The sequence below is a fragment of the Leopardus geoffroyi genome, chromosome A3 (genome assembly GCF_018350155.1).
Source record: "Leopardus geoffroyi isolate Oge1 chromosome A3, O.geoffroyi_Oge1_pat1.0, whole genome shotgun sequence".
Taxonomy (NCBI): domain Eukaryota; kingdom Metazoa; phylum Chordata; class Mammalia; order Carnivora; family Felidae; genus Leopardus; species Leopardus geoffroyi.
The window spans coordinates 26103650-26122481 of record NC_059336.1 but is presented as its reverse complement, the minus strand read 5'-3'; the positions used below and the strand labels follow the sequence as shown (position 1 = coordinate 26122481).

The following is an 18832-nucleotide window of genomic DNA, read 5'->3' as shown; positions in this document are numbered from 1 at the left end:
CCCATGTCATGGCCCAGGTGCGGCTGGCACCCAGGCATGGTCCTGTCTTGGGGTCACGGTTTCCCCGCACCCCCCTTCGCCCCCACACCCCAGCCACGGCTGCCATCTCCTCACCTTTCCCAGAGAACAAGACCCGAAGACGCACAGCCGATGACTCGGCCACCTCGGACTACTGCCCCCCACCCAAGCGCCTCAAGACAAACTGCTATAACAATGGAAAAGACCGAGGAGAGGAGGACCAGAGTCGAGGTGACTGTGGGGCGGTGAGGAGGCCGGCGGCCTGAGCTCACCCACTGTGGGAGGGTGGGGGGGGGGGTGGGGACAGTACGGAGGGCCATTCAGCAAGCGAGTGTGGCTTAGCTGATGAGTAACAGGCTACCTGACGCCATGTCCCATCTGCTCTTTTCTCAACAGAACAAATGGCTCTGGATGTTAGCAACAACAAGGGTAGCCTGGAAGGTAATGTACTCTCCTTTGTAGTGGTCTTCCTTCTTGCCCTTAGTAGTGCTAGGATGTACCCTGGCCTGTTTATCTGCCCTGTGGGAGTTTAACCCAGTGCTCTGTGCCTTGACCTTGGGCTGGGGTGCGGACATCTTAGTTGCTACATTTAATGCAGTGAATTGTCTGACTTTCACAGAGACTGTTCCTGCCCCCTTGAGTATGTAGGAAGGGGAGGGTTGGCAGTTTGTCCTCAGGGAACTCCAAACGAAACCATGACCTATGACATCTTTAGTCTTTCTCAGCGAAGAGCCAGAATGGGATTTGAGGTAAAAGGCAGACAGACTTCACCACCATCACTCTCTCAAGCTGACTCTGGTCCATTTGTCCTGGCTGGGAATGAGCCCCTGGAATTGCCCAGAATGTATCTGAAGGAATTCAGAATGTGTGAGGATGGATGGGCCCTCTCCTTGCTTCCTCAGCCTGATGTCCGTTAGTCAGCAAATAACTTTTTGAGTGGTTCCCTCAGTGCTGGGTAGGAAAACAACCGCTCCTGACCTACAGCGCTTTGGGGAGAGCTCAGGTTTGGAGCAGTCCCTGACAGTCCCGGAAACCTTGACCCGTCATCCTCCTATCCCCCAACACTCTGTCACCCATCTGTGCTTCCTGGCTGGGGATGCTTGGTCTCAGGCACTTTAATGACCTTGCCCACATGGTCAGTGATGTGGGCCATTCCTGACCTGCTGAAATGAGGGGAAGGCAGAATATCCTAATGGGAAGGGACCAATGTCCTGAAATCATGACCAGATAACAAGCGATGGGCATTTTTTTTTTAAAGATTATTCATTTTGAGAGAGAGAGAGAGGGCAGAGAGAGCGTGCACAACTGGGAGAGGGGATCAGAGGGAGAGAGAGAATCCCAAGCAGACTCCATGCTGTCTGTCGGTGCCCAGCCTGAGCCCAATGCAGGGTCGATCTCGCAAACCATGAGATCATGACCTAAGCCCAAATGAAAGATGCTTAACCGATTGAGCCACCCAAGAGCCCCTCACGTTCCTCTTCAAAGAGTCTCGGGAGTTTTCAGGCCAGGCCCTCCCAAGAACATCCCACTGCTGGAGTGGCCCCTGCTCGGTGTCCTGCCTCAGGTCTTCCATTTGGGCCTTGCCTCTGCCCGCCTCACGGGACTTCCTGCCTGGGGCTATGGTTCTGGCCTCTCCCCATCTCTGGAATGGGGACTGTGGGCGCTGCGACTTTGAAGTGTTGCCGAAAGGAACAAAGCGTGAGGAGTTACTTAGCCAGCATGGAGTACGTAACAAGAGCGGTTAGACTCCAGGCTTCCACTGTGCTGTTGTGACCCTACTTGCCAAAAGCTGCATCCCTGTCTTTCTTACAGATAGCTGTCTGTCCTGCGGTAGGAAAAACCCTGTGTCCTTTCACCCTCTCTTTGAGGGTGGGCTCTGCCAGACATGCCGGGTAAGTCCTAACCTGGGGCTTTCCTGCCCCTTCCGCACTGCACTTCCCTGTACTGGCCCAGAGGAAAGCACCCACGTGTTGGCAGTAGAGAAGCCTCTGGTGCAACCCTGCTCTGAGCGTTAGGTGCTGCAGAGGGAGGCCATCCTGCAGCGGCACACAGACCTCTGCTGGGGTCCCTGGACAGGACACCAAGCCACCCGTCATCTGTTCTGTGGCTGCGTCCTAGGGCCTCAGCCAGTGAGCCAGCGGGACCTCGTGGTCCCTGATCTCTGAATTCATGGGCGTTTCTCTCCGGCCGCCAGGACCGGTTCCTCGAGCTGTTCTACATGTACGACGATGATGGCTATCAGTCCTACTGCACTGTGTGCTGTGAGGGCCGCGAGCTGCTTCTGTGCAGCAACACGAGCTGCTGCCGGTGAGCATGGGCCGTGGGCTGCGGGGCGTGGTCTGTGGCCCTGAGGGATCCGAGGCCATGGTGCTGGGCCCAAACCGGTATCCCACAGGGCCATCCATGGTCATCGTGTCCTGGAAGTAGAACTGGGGTGTAGGGATGGGCTTTAGAAACATAGATCTGTGAGGGGGCGCCTGGGTGGCTCAGTCAGTTGGGCGTCTATCTTTGGCTCAGGTCATGATCCCACAGCTCGCGAGTTCAAGCCCCGTGTAGTCAGCCTGCTTCGGATTCTGGGTCTCCCTCTCTCTGCCCCTCCCCCACCCCCACTCATGTGCTGTCTCTTCCTCAAATATAAACAAACCTTAAAAAGAAAAGAAACATAGGTCTGTGAGGGTGGGTGTGGCCCCCTAGAGATGGGCCATTTCTGGTGGGGAGCTTTTCTGTGCAAAGAACCTGTGGGCTGAGGTTGCGTGGGCATCCAAGGAAGAGGTTAGCGCAGCCCAGATCATGACCCCGTGCCTTCTAACCCTTGGGGAGGCACAACTGGGGCCCCAGGAAGGTTTCAGGCAGTCCGTTGCTCTCTAGGGAAGGTGGGGTATGTAGGAGGGCTGCCCGGTGGCTAAGGCGGCCCCCCCCCCCCCCCTTGGCTACCTGGCACAGGTGCTTCTGTGTGGAGTGCCTGGAGGTGCTGGTGGGCACAGGCACGGCAGCAGATGCGAAGCTGCAGGAGCCCTGGAGCTGCTACATGTGCCTCCCACAGCGCTGTCATGGCGTCCTGCGGCGCCGGAAGGACTGGAACATGCGCCTGCAGGCCTTCTTCACCAGCGACACGGGGCTCGAATACGTAAGCCACAGGCTTCTTCCCCCAGCACCAACCCACCCCAAGCGCGCTCTGGAAGTCTGTCGGCAAGAGTTAATGGAAAAGATGCGTTGTCTGGACGAGCGTTTGAGAGCCTCAGACCACATCCTCTGCACAGTTCTCGAGCTTCTCTAGGGCTCTCTCTCCCCTCCTCTGTGGCCTCTCATTGATTGAAGGAATGGTTATAGAACTAACCAAGCCTTAGCCTTAGTGGAACTGAAGAGGGAAGGGAAGCCTGTGACTTACTCTTAAGTCTTAGTGGAACTGGGCTCCTTTCTGCAGTCCATGGAGGGAGGCTCCAGGTCATTCCTGGATAGGGTAACGTGTTTCTGTGTGTGTGTGTATCTGTACCAAAGTCGCATCTGTGTTCATGTCTAAGGGTAGAGTGGCCATTCTGTGCCAGAGCTCCCGAGGGGATCCCAGCTAAGAAGCTGCAGACAGAGCACAGGGCTTGTGACTCTCAGAGGAAGGTCAGCCCTCCCCTCCACCAGAGGTTGAGTCTTCCCCCTGCACCTTGACCTCCATGACCTCCTTCTTTAACCTGGCAGGAAGCCCCCAAGTTATACCCTGCGATTCCCGCAGCCCGAAGGCGGCCCATTCGAGTCTTATCCCTGTTTGATGGAATTGCAACAGGTGAGTTTGGAGTTCACCTAGGGATGCTCACCTGCTCCAGGTGTCCCGTCATCAATGCTAAGAAAACCCCCTGGGATGACCTGTTGGTCACTTGTTCTCAGAAAGCCACTGCTCTTTGCTTCTCTCCTCAAACCTCTCCCACCATTTCACCTACCTGGCCCTCCTTTGGGCCTTTCAAAGACAAGTATATCTTAGCTGTGTTGTATTTTGTATTATGCACAAGTATCTTGGACAGTGATTTTCCATTCCATAAGCATAGATCTGTTGGAGGTGAATTAGGCAGTTCTGAGTATCTGTAGTCTTGGTTCCCTTCCACATCCCCAGGTTGCCCAAGTATAGAATAAGCACAAGCCAACGTGCGTGTTGGTCCTGGAAAGTTGGCCCAATTTAACTCATTTAATCCTCAAAGCCACCCTGTGATGCATTGTTAGGAACATCTCCATATTACCAGAGCAGGAAGAAGTAGAAATGAGCTGCTGTGCAGTTCACATCATTTGTACTTCATGTGTGTACATTGGTGTCCAGATTCCCAACTCAGCGACAGCCTTTAATGACTGGGTCCGGTCATTACTGGTAGCTTTTCTCCACTCTGTTGGGCCTTATAAAGACTTGTTTGTGTCGGCACAGATAACCCATGGTAGGACTGAGCCTTGGCCATGCCACCAGACCTTAAGAGTTTTCTGAACATGGTTTTGGTGAGGATTCCTGTCCGTGTGTCTGTGTTTGACTGTGCTGGGTGGTAGGTGCTGGAGTCTTGGCTAGATCCTGCCGGTGGGTTACGCCAGTTATCCATACATTTTCTTCATGAAACTCCACAAACCAGGGAGCCTGGTGTGGCCAGTGTGTGGTTTCTGTGCCATCCGCCCGAGTTCTCGAGGACAGCCATGTCCTTGCCGGGTCTGGTCTGAGCTCTAGAGATGGCTTAGAATCAACTGCAGGGAGGGCCCCATGGAGGACAACCCTAATGCGGTTTCTGTCCCTGACGCCCTGTAGGGTACTTGGTCCTGAAAGAATTGGGCATCAAAGTGGAGAAGTACGTCGCCTCCGAAGTGTGTGAAGAATCCATCGCTGTTGGAACTGTCAAGCATGAGGGCAACATCAAATATGTGAATGACGTCAGGAACATCACAAAGAGAAATGTGAGGGCTGCCTGCACCCCTGCTGGGCTCTGCCCCACCCCCTCTTCCTCCTTCAGCACTGAGCCCCACAAGTCCTTATGGCTATGTGGTCCCCTTCTCCATGCCCAGGGCTATGGTAGAAGAGAGAACCTGGGCTTACGTCAAGCTCTAGTACCAAGATCCACAAGTTGGAAATTATTCATAAAGATTTAGATCTTAGCGTGTCTGGAGCATTAGGTCTTCCTGGGTCATTAATGGAGTTGGGGGACATAAATGACCAAACAAGATTCTTTCCTTTCTTTCCTTTCTCTTTCTTTCTTTCTTTCTTTTTCTTTCTTTTTCTTTCCTTCTTTTTTCTTTTCTTTCTTTCCTTTCTTCCTTCCCTCCTTTTTCTTTCTTTCTTTCTTTCTTTCTTTCTTTCTTTCTTTCCTTTATCTTTCTTTCTCTTTTTCTTTCTTTCTTTCTTTTTCTTTCTTCCTTTCTCTTTCTTTTCTTTCTTTATTTTCTTTCTTTCTTTCTTTCTTTCTTTCTTTCTTTCTTTCTTTCTTTCTTTCTTGTAGGCTCCACACCCTTTGTGGGGCTTGAACCCACAGGCCTGAGATCAAGAATCTCATATTCCACTGACTGAGCCAGCCTAGTGCCCCTAGAAGTGGGTTTTCTCAGGGCACCTGGGTGATGCTGTCAGTTAAGCATCTGACTCTTGATCGTGGCTCACATCATGATCTCATGGTTTATGAGTTCGAGTCCCAAATCAGGTCTGTGCTGACAGCAGGGAGTCTGCTTAGAATCCTGTCTCTACTTAATTTCTCTCTGCCCTTTTCTGTCTTTCTCAAAATAAACTTAAAAAAAAATGGGTTTTCTTGATGGTCGCTTGGAACCTAGGCTGCATCCTTCCATCGTCACCTCCATCCCTCCCCTAAGAGTGTTTTTCTTTCACAGATTGAAGAATGGGGCCCCTTTGACTTGGTGATTGGTGGAAGCCCATGCAATGATCTCTCAAATGTGAACCCAGCCAGGAAAGGCCTGTATGGTGAGTATCCCAGCTGACCCTATGTCACCTGAGTGCTGGTCTAGGAGGAGTGGTCTAAGAAAGAACTATTTGTTTCTGGCCAACCTTACCTCTTGGCTCTTTCCTTGTCCATAGTAAATCCTGTCCCCCAGAGATACCAGTAAATACTGCACTGCTGATGCCCATGTCCTTAGTCATTCCAAAAGACTGCAGGTAGGAAGACTGTAGGGTATCAGCTGTAGTCAGGTGATCCCTGGGGAACCCACTGGTCTCACTATGGAGGGGTGGGCTGAAGGATTTGAACCTGGCTCTGCCATCTTGTTTTGTGGGCTCAGAGGGCACCGGCCGGCTCTTCTTTGAGTTCTACCACCTGCTGAATTACACACGCCCCAAGGAGGGTGACGACCGGCCCTTCTTCTGGATGTTTGAGAATGTGGTAGCCATGAAGGTCGGTGACAAGAGGGATATCTCTCGTTTCCTAGAGGTAAGGGACCTGGGGTCCTGAGTATCCAGAGTGCATGGGTGGGTGAGTCCTGCTGGCATTGGGGGTGGTTGGGTGTTTCCGCTTTGGGGAATGACTTTGGGTTCTAGATGGAGGACATGGCTAAATCCAAAAATCTAAAACTAACGGAGTCAGGTGGGTTGATTCTTTTTAGTACATGGAAGACAATTTGATCTCGACCTCACCCTGAATCCCCCTGAAGTCTGATGATGAAATCCTCATCTCCCTACTTTTAGAAGCCTCAGGGGATTTGACTAAACTTTGTTTTTCACTCTGGGGTCATTTTTCTCCTCCCCGTTCTGAGAACTGCTGTGTTAAGGGGCTGCCAGCAGTTCAATGACACAATATCATCAAGCATTATAGTAAATGTTTTTTATGCATTTAATTCCTTTTCTCCAAACTTTATAGCTTGTGGTCAGCTAGAGAGGTTATAGAACTGGCTCCTTAGTTCCCTCATGGTGTGTGAACCTGGCAGAGGGCTGACGGAAGCCATATTTTGCCAAAACTATATTCCTGCACCCACCTTCCAGCTTGACAGATTTCAGTTTTGAGCTACTTTTACTCCCTGTACATACAGCACATTCTGTAATTATCTGGCTTGTCAGAGGGTATATCCTCTCTTAGAACCTGCAGGTCCGGTTGGGTGTCTCTTGCCACCATTAATATCTGGGCACTTCTGTCTTCCAGCCAGATTCTTACCATTTTTTTAAAGTTTATTTATCTTGAGAGAGAGAGAGAGCGTGAGCAGGGGAGGGACGGAGAGGGGGAGAGAAGGAATCCCAAGCAGACTCCATGCTATCAGCATGGAGCCTGATGCGGGGCTCGATCCCACAACTGTGAGATCAAGACCTGAGCTGAAATCAAGAGTCAGACTTTTAATAGACTGAACCACCCAGGCGCACCCAGCTAGATTCTTGATGGGAATTGGTCTTTCCTCTTGCTGAGGGGAACCATGCCTCTTCTGTAGCAGAGGCTGCCCTGTCACCTGCCCCGGTCAAGCCCCACCCTGGCTTACACCTGAATACTGACATGAGCTCTCAGCTGCTGCCCTTCTCTCTGCAGTGTAACCCAGTGATGATCGATGCCATCAAAGTGTCTGCTGCTCACAGGGCCCGCTACTTCTGGGGAAACCTGCCTGGAATGAACAGGTAACAAGGGGCTCAAGCTGGGTCAGGTAACGGCCGAATTAAATGTAACTAATGGTGTGAGCCCTAACTGTGAAGTCTTGTGACCCAGAGAATCATTCAGACCTTCTAGAAAGCACCGAATCTGCTGAGAAATGGCCCCAGCTGGGATTCAGACTGGTATCGTGGTTGATGCCTATTGGGAAGTACAGCAACTACATGGAAATCCGAGGCCAGGATTCCTTAGTCTTCTCTGACTTGTTCCCACTCTGCCCATGGGGCAGGTTCTTAAAAGTGCCTGGAGCTGGGATAGAGCAGAGTGCTAATGCTCCACCTGTTCTCCCAGTTGGTATCCAATTGTGAAATAAAAGTAAATTGTTAGATGAAGTGATCCCTGGATGAGGCCTGTGGTGACCAGCCAGGCGGCAGAACCGTGCTAACCTGTCTCCCTTAGATTTTCTTAATCAAGAGTTTTCACAACTTTTTATCAATCTTTTCATGTTCAAAGCCACAAAGTAAACGGCATTGCTGAGGATTCGTTATCTCCTATACGTGGTTTCCAGGAGAACAACCTGCTGATTAAGATACACAATGTGATGGTTAATGTGACATCCCAGACTTGCAAATGAGTTGAGCTTAAAGAAATTTCTCCTTTAGAAAGAAGGACTGAAAGCATAATAACTTTCAGGCATTTAGCAAAGTGTGAACAGAGGGGAGAAGGTGCTGGAATAGCTTGTAGGATTTCTGTTGGGTAGGCTGTGTTTTTATTTGGCTGATCAGCCAGTGAAATGGAAAATGTCCATGTCTGGATGAAGTGGGCTTTTTCTTTCCTTTTTTTAACGTTTATTTATTTTTGAGACAGAGACAGACAGAGCATGAACGGGGGAGGGTCAGAGAGAGGGAGACACAGAATCTGAAACAGGCTCCAAGCTCCGAGCTGTCAGCACAGAGCCCGACGCGGGGCTTGAACTCACGAACCGCGAGATCATGACCTGAGACGAAGTCGGACACTTAACCGACTGAGCCACCCAGGCGCCCTTGAAGTGGGCTCTTTGACTCAACACTTGAGCCCTCTGTGCCAGCCACTGCTGTATGTGCTGCCAGCTTAGTGGTATGCACATTAGATGTCAGTCGCAGCTCTTATGGAGTTGACATGCTCATGGCAGATGGGTAGAGAAGACAGTAAATAATTTTGCAGTCATGGCTGGAGGTGGGGGCATCGTTGGAACCAGTGGGGACGCTTCTCCTTCCGGCAGGGCGTTAAATGAAAGAATAGAGCCACGCGCCTATTAGAGGGAAAGACAAACATTCCGGGAAGAAGGAATAGGGGAAGGGGCGATGTTGAAGAATGCATTGGAAGACCGGCTCAAGAACTGTTCCAGGGGCCAGAGTGGCTGGGGCAGTAAGGCAAAGGACTCAGAAGTATGGGCCAAATTATGTGGCCCTTCTGGGTCATCGCATAGAAATTCGTGAACCGTTTTAAGCAGGTGAGAGTTGGATCTCATGTTCATGGTACTTGCTCATAGAAGGATAGACAATAGCAGGAGGAGGGCAGTAATGGGGAGACCAGTGAGGGTGGGTGTTCAGAGGAGGGCCCCAGGAGGCACCACCCATACATACTCAACACAATGCGAGTATGGCTCTGGGTGGGGGGTGGTGGTGGAGTCCTGTGGAATTCGGCAGGACGGATGGATCAGATTGTGGGTAACGTGAGGGTAGGACTAACAGAATTTGCCGACCCATTGGGTGTAGGGTATCAGATGAAAGGAGTCTGCAATCTCCACAGCTTTCTGCCCAATTGTGAGAACTGAATGGCTACAGCTGTGCTGTGCAGGGCTGTAGGAGGGGTGACCCAGCCATCACCTGGTGATCACAGACCCAAATCCAGCCATTAGTCTACACACCTTGGTTGTGTAGAGTCCAAGCTGCCTTCACTCCCTTGGGTTCATGGAAGACTCAAGATTCGGGTAGGCAGGCATTTTGAAGCTTGGAAGGTGAGGTCAAGGGAATCTCTGACAGAATCTAGGGGAATGTTTTGTGTGATTCAGACGCCCCTCCTATGGGCACCATATTCATTCTTACATCTGATTGCCTTTTGGCCTTGAAGTTCCTAACACAGGGGTTGCTGTGGTGTTCATGATCTCTGTGCATTCAGACCTTCTGCTGGTTTTCTGCTCTGGAACTGCTTAACCCCTTGGTTCCTCAATTTCTAGCCCTTCCCATTCTCAGGCATCTGTCTGCTTTCTCCATTTGCAGGTTTCAATGGTAAAAGTTAAAAGAGTAGTAGTATTGTGAACACACCTCCTGTCTCTCTTACTTGTACTTCCTTTTAGCCATGAAAGCTTCTGGAGGCCCCATCTACCCCCCAGTGTAAGCCACCAAATCATGGGTTTGATGTGCTAGTTGTAACGAGTAGACCCACAAAGACCTAACCCAAGTTCCTGATGAAGCCCAGAGAGGGGGCCTAACTTGCTCAAGGTCACTCAGCCAGTGAACAGTTGGGGCTGGACTGGAAGGGTTTCCTGACTTTTTCCAGTGTGCTTTCCCTCATCCTGCTCTCAGGGGAGAGCTCTGCCTAATATTAAAATTTGGAAACGGGGAGCATTTGCTCTGGGACATTGGGCTGCCTCTTCAAGGGGCTAGTCTGTCCATAGCTTTGTTGCAGAGTCATGTGCTCTTGCGAGGCTCATTTTTTTATCAGGAATTTGTAGCAAGTTCACTGCCAGAGCTCATTTTGCAGTCTTTGGCCCTCACTCCCACCTTGGGGAGCGCCTAGCCGAGGCCCCTTTGTAGTTGGTAGAAAGTAATGGGTTTTGGATGTTCCCAGGCCCGTGATAGCATCAAAGAATGATAAACTCGAGCTGCAGGACTGCTTGGAGTTCAATAGGACAGCAAAGGTAAGATGTTCTAACAAATGGTCTCTGGAAACACACTTGGTGACCTCCAAGCGAGGACTTGACCGTGGTGTCCAGTTTGTTCCTGCCACCCCTCCCCTCCCGCCCCCCACATGACTCCCTGGTGCTGGGCCTCTTTTCACCACGTCATTGCTCTCTCCCGTCTTTAAGCACACCGGTAGGAGAGGTTCTTGATAAACAAATAATCACCATGAGAAAAGGCAACTAGACTTTCCAATTGTGAATAGAGACACAGATTATTTCAGCTCGTCCTCCTGGTAACAAACAAGTAATTCTACCTTTGACAAAAAAAAAAAAAAAAAAAAATGTCTGCTGTTAAGTCATAGTTAATTACAAGACCTCCATAAATGTAATGTTTATATCAAGCTAAGTTTCATTCCTTCAAAACCCAGTGGGCCATTCTCTACAATCTGGGTGGGTTTTTTACTTTTGCTTAATCCTGCTTGGTCAATAACTCTGGTGTTTTCATGGCCCCCATGTGATCTCATTCATGGTCACTGTTTTGTTTATCTGCTGTTCTCTGTGAGGCTGGTCCTTCATGTTCATTAACTTCTTGGTGTTTGTGGGAAACACAAAATGTTCTTGCCCTTCCAGCTCTCCTTTTCTCATTCCCTCTGTGAACCCATCCCTGCCCCCCTCTCTCCCACACCTGCCTTCCCTCCTGCATCTTCCCTAGGTGCTTTTGAGCCTTGACTTGACCCCAATCCTTCATTCTGTGCTCACTCCATGATGTCGTTTTGTTCTCCAGTTAAAGAAAGTACAGACAATAACCACCAAGTCGAACTCGATCAGACAGGGGAAAAACCAACTTTTCCCTGTTGTCATGAATGGCAAAGAAGATGTTTTGTGGTGCACTGAGCTAGAAAGGTGAGCAGGGCTGCACGTGAAGAGGGAAATCCCACAGGCAGAGAGAAAGGGGAAGAATACGTGGTTAAGGATGGCAGGACAAATGGCCAGGTGCTTGCCTTAATTCTGCACGGTCTCCCTGACCTATGTTCCTGGGGCTGGGAATAATACCTTTTTAGAGTTAGTGCTGATTTTCCTGGTAGAAATGACAGAAGGGTGGTGGTGGTGAGAAATCTGAAACATGAGGTCATTAGATGGCACCATCTCTCTGTGTTCTGGCTGTGCTGCCCTGGCATTTACCTCCCCCAACATGTTGGGGTTCCAGAATGTATGAGGAACCAGCTAAAGAAAACCCCATTGACTTGCCATTGGTCTTTCTGAGAAGATCCCTTCGGCCAAGTTGTTGGTTCTAAAGCTGATTCCTACTTAGCCACAGTCTGTCATCTTCTTCCATTTACTTGGCTAAGTTGGTAAACTATTTTGATTCAAAAAAAAACTAGCTCTTGGGTTTCAATTCTCCTATTCTGGTTTCAATTTTTTTTTCTTTTGTTTTCCCTTATTGTTCAAAATGTAGGAAGGGCTATGAATATTCCTTTTTACATTTTTGGCTGTGTCTCAAGGATTTGATAAGAGTACTTTTATTCCAGTTAGTTCGGTCCTACAGCTGGTTTTATTTCTAATTTGATTTAACAATAGTTTTCTTAGTATTAAAGTTCAGTTCTGATTTGTAGAAAGAAACTGGTGGGTAGTCTTGCCATTCATCTCGTGGGTTATTCTGTATTTTGAGACCTAAACCTAACATGCTGGGCTGGCTCTGTGATACGGGGGCTGGTGCAGATGGCTGTCGTTTATAGGCTAAACAAGACAGAAGCCTAAGGTGTTACATCTCTGGCAGGTTTCTTAAAACCCATTCAGCCATTGGCCCATTGGTGTGCACACTAAAGGTGTTAGTTTGTAAAGCCAGGGAAGACTGAGGTCCAGTGTATCTGTAGCCTCTCACCAGGCCTGGTAGAATCCCATAGAGGAAGCTCTTCGTATATTTGGTTGCCATCTGCGTTACGTCCAGCTTGGACCCTGATCTAACAACTGGCTTTGAAGAGAGAAAGAAAATGCAGGATAAGTCAATGTAGTCACGGTTAATTATTTGAGCACATGCTGATCCATTTCTGGAAGTGTCCTTATTTCTTATTAGGGAGATTGCCTAACTTTTCTCATCTTGTGGTTTGAAGGCAGATACATGTCTCTTTGCTTGCTGTCTGGCTTTCTTGGCATGCATTCACTCATCCATCCATTCATTTATTCACTCATTCTTATGGGAAAGGTCCACTGAGCACCAGCTGTGCGCCAGGAGCACAGTGCTAAGGCTTGGGTATGCACAAAACAGACATCCTCATAGAGGAACCCTGCCCTCATGTGCTGAAGAACCGGTGGGCCTGACCTCTGGGGGTCAAGAGAGGGCTCATGTGCAGGCCTGGTTGGCCTGATGGGATAAAGGGCAGAAAGAACAGTGCCATACTGTTCACGTTTAAGATCTTCCAGAGATGCTAAGCATGGTGGAGGGGGGCGCTTCTGACTTCCTGTCTTTGTACTCTGGTGCCTCCCGCCAGGATCTTCGGCTTTCCTGTACACTACACGGATGTGTCCAACATGGGCCGTGGTGCCCGCCAGAAGCTGCTTGGGAGGTCCTGGAGTGTGCCTGTCATCCGACACCTCTTCGCCCCCCTGAAGGACTACTTTGCCTGTGAATAGCCCCCAGGCACCCTGAGCCCAGGAGCACTGGGGCATGTGGGGCAGAGCCAGGACCCAGGAGGTACAGCCTCAGCTCTGCCCTTCCTCTGCTCCGCGTCGTGGGGTTGCGCCACCTATCCTTGGCAGGAGCAGAGCCGTGCGACCCCCTCCTGGCAGGGAAAGCCTGAGGTGCTGCCTCCTTGTGCACAATTCAGACCTGGCTGCTAGGAGTGGCCAAACACGGTGCTCATTTTGTCTTCTAAAATTTTTAAAACTTGAAGTAGGTAGTAAGATGGGTTTTTTTTTTTTTCCCTCCCGGGTTTACCGCTCAGAGAAACAATGGCTAAGATACCAAAACCACAGTGCCAACAGCCCTCCAATACTCAGGTTAATGCTGAAAAATCACCCAAGACAGTTATCCCAAGACTATGATTTTTAAAAAACATCTGCGTCTCCTTGTTTCCCAGGACTGCGGTGGTAGACATGTAGCTAAGGGACATTTTAAGGGCCCGGGATGTTTTTCTTCCTAGGGCTAGCAGAAGAGGAGATGATGTCTATGTCGTTCTTGAATTTTCCCTAGCACATTCCCCTGGCCTCAGTATAAAGGGCTGGGACCCGCTGTCAGGGCCCATGTAGAGTATTTTCTGTAATGATGATGATTTCAGCAGGGATGACCTCATCATCACATTCAGGGCTTTTTTCCCCCCCACAGACCCACAGGGAGGACCACCCTTAGCGATATCCCTCCCAGTGACTGCAATAGAACCCTCCGGGGAGCTCAGGAAGGGGTGGGCTGGGTATAAATTGCCATATATTATGCGGACAGGTATGGCTTCTCGCTATCTCCCTCTTCCCCACTAGAAGGGAACAAAGGAGTAGGCTTAGGTAAGACATCCCTGCCCACCCCCAAAATGCACCCTTCCAGACTACTCTGCAGGCACAGGTCTCCACATTAGAAGTAGGATACCCCAATTCCTCAGCCTTTTTCTAAACTGAGAAGCAATGACAGCCGGGGCACAAGCACATTCCCTGCACTCTCCCCTCATCTAAGAGATTGCAGGGGGAAACTGCAATAAAAGCTCGACCCTCCTTCCAGAGATTTTAAAGTCCTTTTGTATTCCATGAGAAGTTGTTTTTAGGGGGAATGGGAGGTCGGGAAAGCTGCATTTCAGAAATGCTGTCGTAATGGTTTTTAACACCTTTTACTCTTCTTACTGGTGCTATTTTGTAGAATAAGGAACAACGTTGACAGGTTTTGTGGGAATTTTTTTATACACTTTTTTTTAAATCACAGACTTCTATTTTTATGTTTTAACATTTTCATAAAAAGTTTTTTTTTTTTTTTGTAACTGGAGCCACGTAACAAGTATGGGGGAAAATTGTGCCTTGTTTCAACAGTCTTGCTAATTTTTAGGCTGAAAAATGACAGATGCCTAGAGTTTACCTTATGTTGAATTAAAATCAGTATTTCTCTAACAGTCTGGTGTCCCTTCTTTTGCAGGTCAGATGGGTGGGACGTGGGAGGGCCTGATTCCAGTGGAACAGGTGGGAGTCGAAGTAGGCCCTTGGTTCACGCAGCAAGCACAGGGTAGAAGTGAGAGTGAATGCAAGCCGGGGAGAGTGGGAGAGAGAATCCTAAGCAGGCTCCACACTCAAGCCTGTTGCTGATGCCGGGCCCAGTCCCAGTACTCTGGGATCATGACCCGAGCCAAAGTCAACAGTCACAGTCACAGTCAATGGACTGAGCCACCCGAGCACCCCTCCAGGCTGTTTCTTATAGCTCTTGGGTAGCTGATCAAGATGATTAAGGACTCCAGAATCCCAAGGCTGCTTCTCCCGGTTCTCCACACCTTGGTTGGAATCCCTTGCACCCGGAGGCACTACTCCCAAGTTGTCCTGTCCCTGTTCAGTCACAGGACTCACGGTAATGGCCCTAGGAATCTAACCTGTGGCCGCACCTCTTTGGGTAGAGTATCCCCGTTGCTCTGCAGGACTTTCCCAGCCGGCCAGCCAGGTGTCCCAATACCCCAGCCCATCATGCCATAGTCCTATCACTAGATCTACTAGATCTAGCCTTTGGTCAGGGACTAGAAGCCAGTGAAAAATTTCAGTGCCTCTCCCGAGGTTCATCTTGGTCAGCTGATGCCTGCCGAGGGAAAAAGGTTTGTAAACGGCTGCACATGCAATGAGTCAATTGAACATCAGCTGCACGTGGCAACTATATAAGCCTCTTCCTGTAAAAAGTGTTCTAGTCCTGGCCACCTCCATGACTGTAGTTGTGGGCCTTATTAAGGCCACTGTTGGAATGGGGGATGAGAAACGTTTTGCAAGACACCATGGTGAGACGGTTGGCAATTAGCAAGCGGGCTGGCACTCCTGAGGTGTTGAGGTCCCAGGGGCCTCGGCTGCCCTATTAAGCCGGGTTGGTGTGCAGTGCTGCACCGAATACCAGGGCAGAATGAAGCGAAATAAACAGCCCCGGCCTCGAATCCCCAAGAGAGGAGGTGGACTAGCCCTCCAGGTGAGGGGCTCTTGGATGGCCTGGTCCATTTGTGGGGCAGGTTGGGGGTTGGCTTTGGAGGGGCTGTCGGAGCTGTTCTTTAAACGAGATGGGGGGCTAGGTTGGTGTCTCCATGATCCCTGGCCCGACGGCAAGGGGGAAAATGCGACGAACATTCTGATCTGGGGGAAGGGGTTGGACCTCGTGTTACCTGTAGGCCTTTTCTGGAACAGTCTTCCAGTTGTCTGGAGCTCTATCCAGGAAGATAACATCTTTAGCAGGTAAGGAGCATAAATCCTGCCCACTTCCTAGGGCTGCTGTGAGTGTTCAAGGGCATGATCTGGGTAAAGAGCTTTGTCTGGTGCCTCGCATGTAGTAAGCCCTCATGTGTACGGGATGGCTTTGTGATAACAAAAGCCACTAGTCAACGCAGTGTTAATGCCTGGGTGCTGGTAGTGATGGTGACATCCGATATTTATTCATGTATTAAAGTCTTAAGGAAGAGCAGGGCAATAATCCCCCGGGTGCTGGGCTGATGATGCAACAACATCTTGTGTTCAAGTTGTGTTCATCGCCACCCCCACCCCCCCCACCCCTCGATCATGTTAGGGTCCCCTTGCTCCTTGTTAGGGAGAATTGACGGGGGTGGCTTTGGGATCTGGCACCCCAGAGTCCCGTGGAAGGGATCTTGCAGAAATATATTTTCTGATCCAGTATCCATTCTAGAACCACGCATTGCCCTTGGTTATTTATTTTTGAAACTTGTGAAATATACAGAGCCATGCATAAATCCCAGTGTTTCAGGCCTTATAACCTAGTGTCCTCTCTGAGCCTTGGTTCATCCTGAGGTCTCAGCATCGCAGAAGGGAAACAGGTGGGCATTCCTGGAGTTGGTGATATTTACTCTGAGTCTTTGCACATGCTGTCCGGAACAGCCTCCTTGCCAAACTAGTCCTCCGGTTCTTAGTCTCCCAGGAAGCCTTCTTTGCCCCCATTCAAGGCAGGATTAGAAGCCCTTTCCTGATCTGAGTCCTCCTTCCCTGTGGCTAGATAGGAGAATTTATCTTAGCACAAAGTACACTGTGTTATAACTTAGTTTTGTAGTCTTCTCTCCCTTGAGCTTGTGAAGTGCCTAAAGCAGCCGAGACCTCCCAACACCAGTTTTTAGCTCAGTAAACTTGTCATACGTTTGGAAAGTTTAGGCCTTGAAGTCATACTTTTTGTTTTGTTTTTGGAGAGGGGACTCACATATTCTACCTGCAATAAAGAGATCACTCCCATGTTAAAATAATTGCTTAAAAACCCATGTTGAAGTCTTCAAAGCTATTTTTCCTGCTGGAGAGAAACTTTTTTTTTCACTATTCTCTGCCCTTTTGCAGTCAAGGCTTAATCTGACCCAGATAATCTTGGCTAGCACCCTCCTGAGTAACACTCAGACTGGAAACTTTTAAAAGCTCAGAGGCTAGGGGCACTTGGGTGGCTCAGTCAGTTAAACATTCTACTCTTGTTTTCAGCTCATGATCTCACAGTTTGTGAGTTCGAGCCCCACATCAGGCTCTGCACTGACAGTGTAGAGCCTGCTTAGAATTTCCCTCTCTCTGACCCTCTCTGGCTTGTTCTATTTCTCTCTCAAAATAAATAAACATTAAAAAAAAAATAAAACAACAAAAAAAACTCAGAGGCTAGGGGCGTCTGGCTGGCTCAGTTGGTAGAGCCTGCGACTTTTTAACTTGGGTCGAGTTTGAGCCCCTCTTTGGGCCTAGAGCTTACATACCTCAATTTTATATATATATATATATATATATATATATATATATATATATATATTGATCTTTGAGAGAGAGAGAGAGAGAGAGAGAAAGACAGCACAATCAGGGGGAGGGGCACAGAGAGGGGGAGACACAGAATCCCAAGCAGGCTCCACGCTCTGAACAAAGAGCGCCAGGCTGTCCTGGAACTTAACAACGTGAGATCACGACCTGAGCGGAAGTCTGAAGCTTAACCGACTGAGCCACCCAGGCGCCCCCACAGAGCTTACTTTAAAAAAAAACAAAACAAAACAAACAAACAAAAAAAACCACACACACACACACACACACACACAACTAAAAGCTCAGAGGCTATGTCTGGTTTTTGCTTACTATGAAATACCTAGGGCCTGATTGATCAGAAAAAATAAATATTTGTGGGACACATGAATAAATGATACCTAGCCAAAACCCAGCTCAAAACCTGGGTCAGCTTCTGTGATGCTGGGCAAGTCAATCTCTGAGCCTCAGCTTCCTCTTCTTTAAAGTGGGTGTAACTCATTCTTTCAGCAAAGTCAGGCAGTGGGACACAGACTGAGAAGATCCTTGCTTTTGTGGAACTTAAGGAAAGGCAGACAAAGGCATAAACGAATAAACACGAGGACTTCATAGGCACTGAGAAGAAAATAAACGGATGATGCGATCACAGGGTCATAACAGAGTGTTCACAGGATGTGTCTCTGAGGTGACTTTTAAGTCTTTCCTCAAAGCTCCTACCAAGTATCTTTATTATCCAATAGCCCATTTTTGTAGAAATTCATTGTAATACCGATTTTTTTTTTTTTTTTTTTTTTTTTTTTGGCTCCTGGGGTGGGGAATTTGTAACTGGATTCTTCCTACTAGGCAGGCAAACCCGGACTGGGGCGGGATCTCATTGGCTTCGGCAGACCACGTGGCTGATTGCCCTGGCAGCCGGCGTCCCGCCCCCGGGGCGCCCGAGCAGTCTATCACTGGCCGGGCCCCGCCCCTGGCGCGCGGCTCAGTCCCTCTCTATAAAAGGAGCCGGCGGGGACTGACGAGCCTGTACGTCTGCGCGTAACGGGGCGGGGGGTGCGTGTGAGGTCATCGCGCGGGCGGGCGGGCGGGGTCGGGCGGTTTGAACGAGACGAAGACGGAACCGAAGCCGGGCACAGGCAGTGGACGCGGTCCCGCCGAGAGCCGGTGAGCCGGCTAGTGGGCACGGGGCGGCGGCCAGGGGGTGGCCGGGTGGGCTTCGGGCCGGGCAGGCACCGGCGGGCCTTGCGGGCAATGCCTGGGCCGCTCCTCGAGGCCGTGCAGATCGGGTCGGGTGGGGGAAGGGCGGGGCCGTGACCCGGCGCGCGCGGACTGGGCTGGGGGCGCGCGCCGAGTTCTGCCATGGGCGGGGCCTCGGGCCGGAAGTGGGGGCTGCCCCTCGGTAGCGTGGGGGCTTCTGGGCCGCGGCCTAGGTGTGGGACCGGGACAGCGGTAGCGGGCGGTTCCGGGTTGGCCAGTCCGGGTAAGGGGGTGT

At 50.0% G+C, this 18832-nt stretch overlaps 2 protein-coding genes across 16 annotated transcripts in view; both read left to right on the top strand.

Moving 5' to 3' along the window:
* The window catches only part of DNMT3B (DNA methyltransferase 3 beta), a 41681-nt gene extending 27168 nt beyond the window's left edge, over positions 1–14513 (top strand). For 8 of the 14 annotated variants that reach the window (XM_045444897.1, XM_045444896.1, XM_045444893.1 and 5 more), the window contains 13 exons: positions 124–249; positions 415–459; positions 1831–1910; positions 2213–2325; positions 2962–3145; positions 3709–3793; positions 4787–4932; positions 5851–5941; positions 6256–6404; positions 7485–7570; positions 10374–10443; positions 11210–11328; positions 12915–14513. In XM_045444897.1, the coding sequence (XP_045300853.1) occupies positions 124–249; positions 415–459; positions 1831–1910; positions 2213–2325; positions 2962–3145; positions 3709–3793; positions 4787–4932; positions 5851–5941; positions 6256–6404; positions 7485–7570; positions 10374–10443; positions 11210–11328; positions 12915–13056 (1436 nt within the window). In that variant the 3' untranslated portion in view covers positions 13057–14513. Of the gene's footprint in view, positions 1–123; positions 250–414; positions 460–1830; positions 1911–2212; positions 2326–2961; positions 3146–3708; positions 3794–4786; positions 4933–5850; positions 5942–6255; positions 6405–7484; positions 7571–10373; positions 10444–11209; positions 11329–12914 lie in introns of those variants that run through there. The other 6 variants (XM_045444905.1, XM_045444902.1, XM_045444906.1 and 3 more) reach the window with 3 other exon arrangements.
* A 3886-nt stretch (positions 14514–18399) lies between these two features.
* Positions 18400–18832, top strand: part of MAPRE1 (microtubule associated protein RP/EB family member 1) — a 30639-nt gene continuing 30206 nt past the window's right edge. The window contains exon 1 of one of the 2 annotated variants that reach the window (XM_045444891.1): positions 18400–18504. The gene's annotated coding sequence lies outside the window, so the exon portion shown is untranslated. Of the gene's footprint in view, positions 18505–18749; positions 18821–18832 lie in introns of those variants that run through there. The other variant, XM_045444892.1, reaches the window with a different exon arrangement.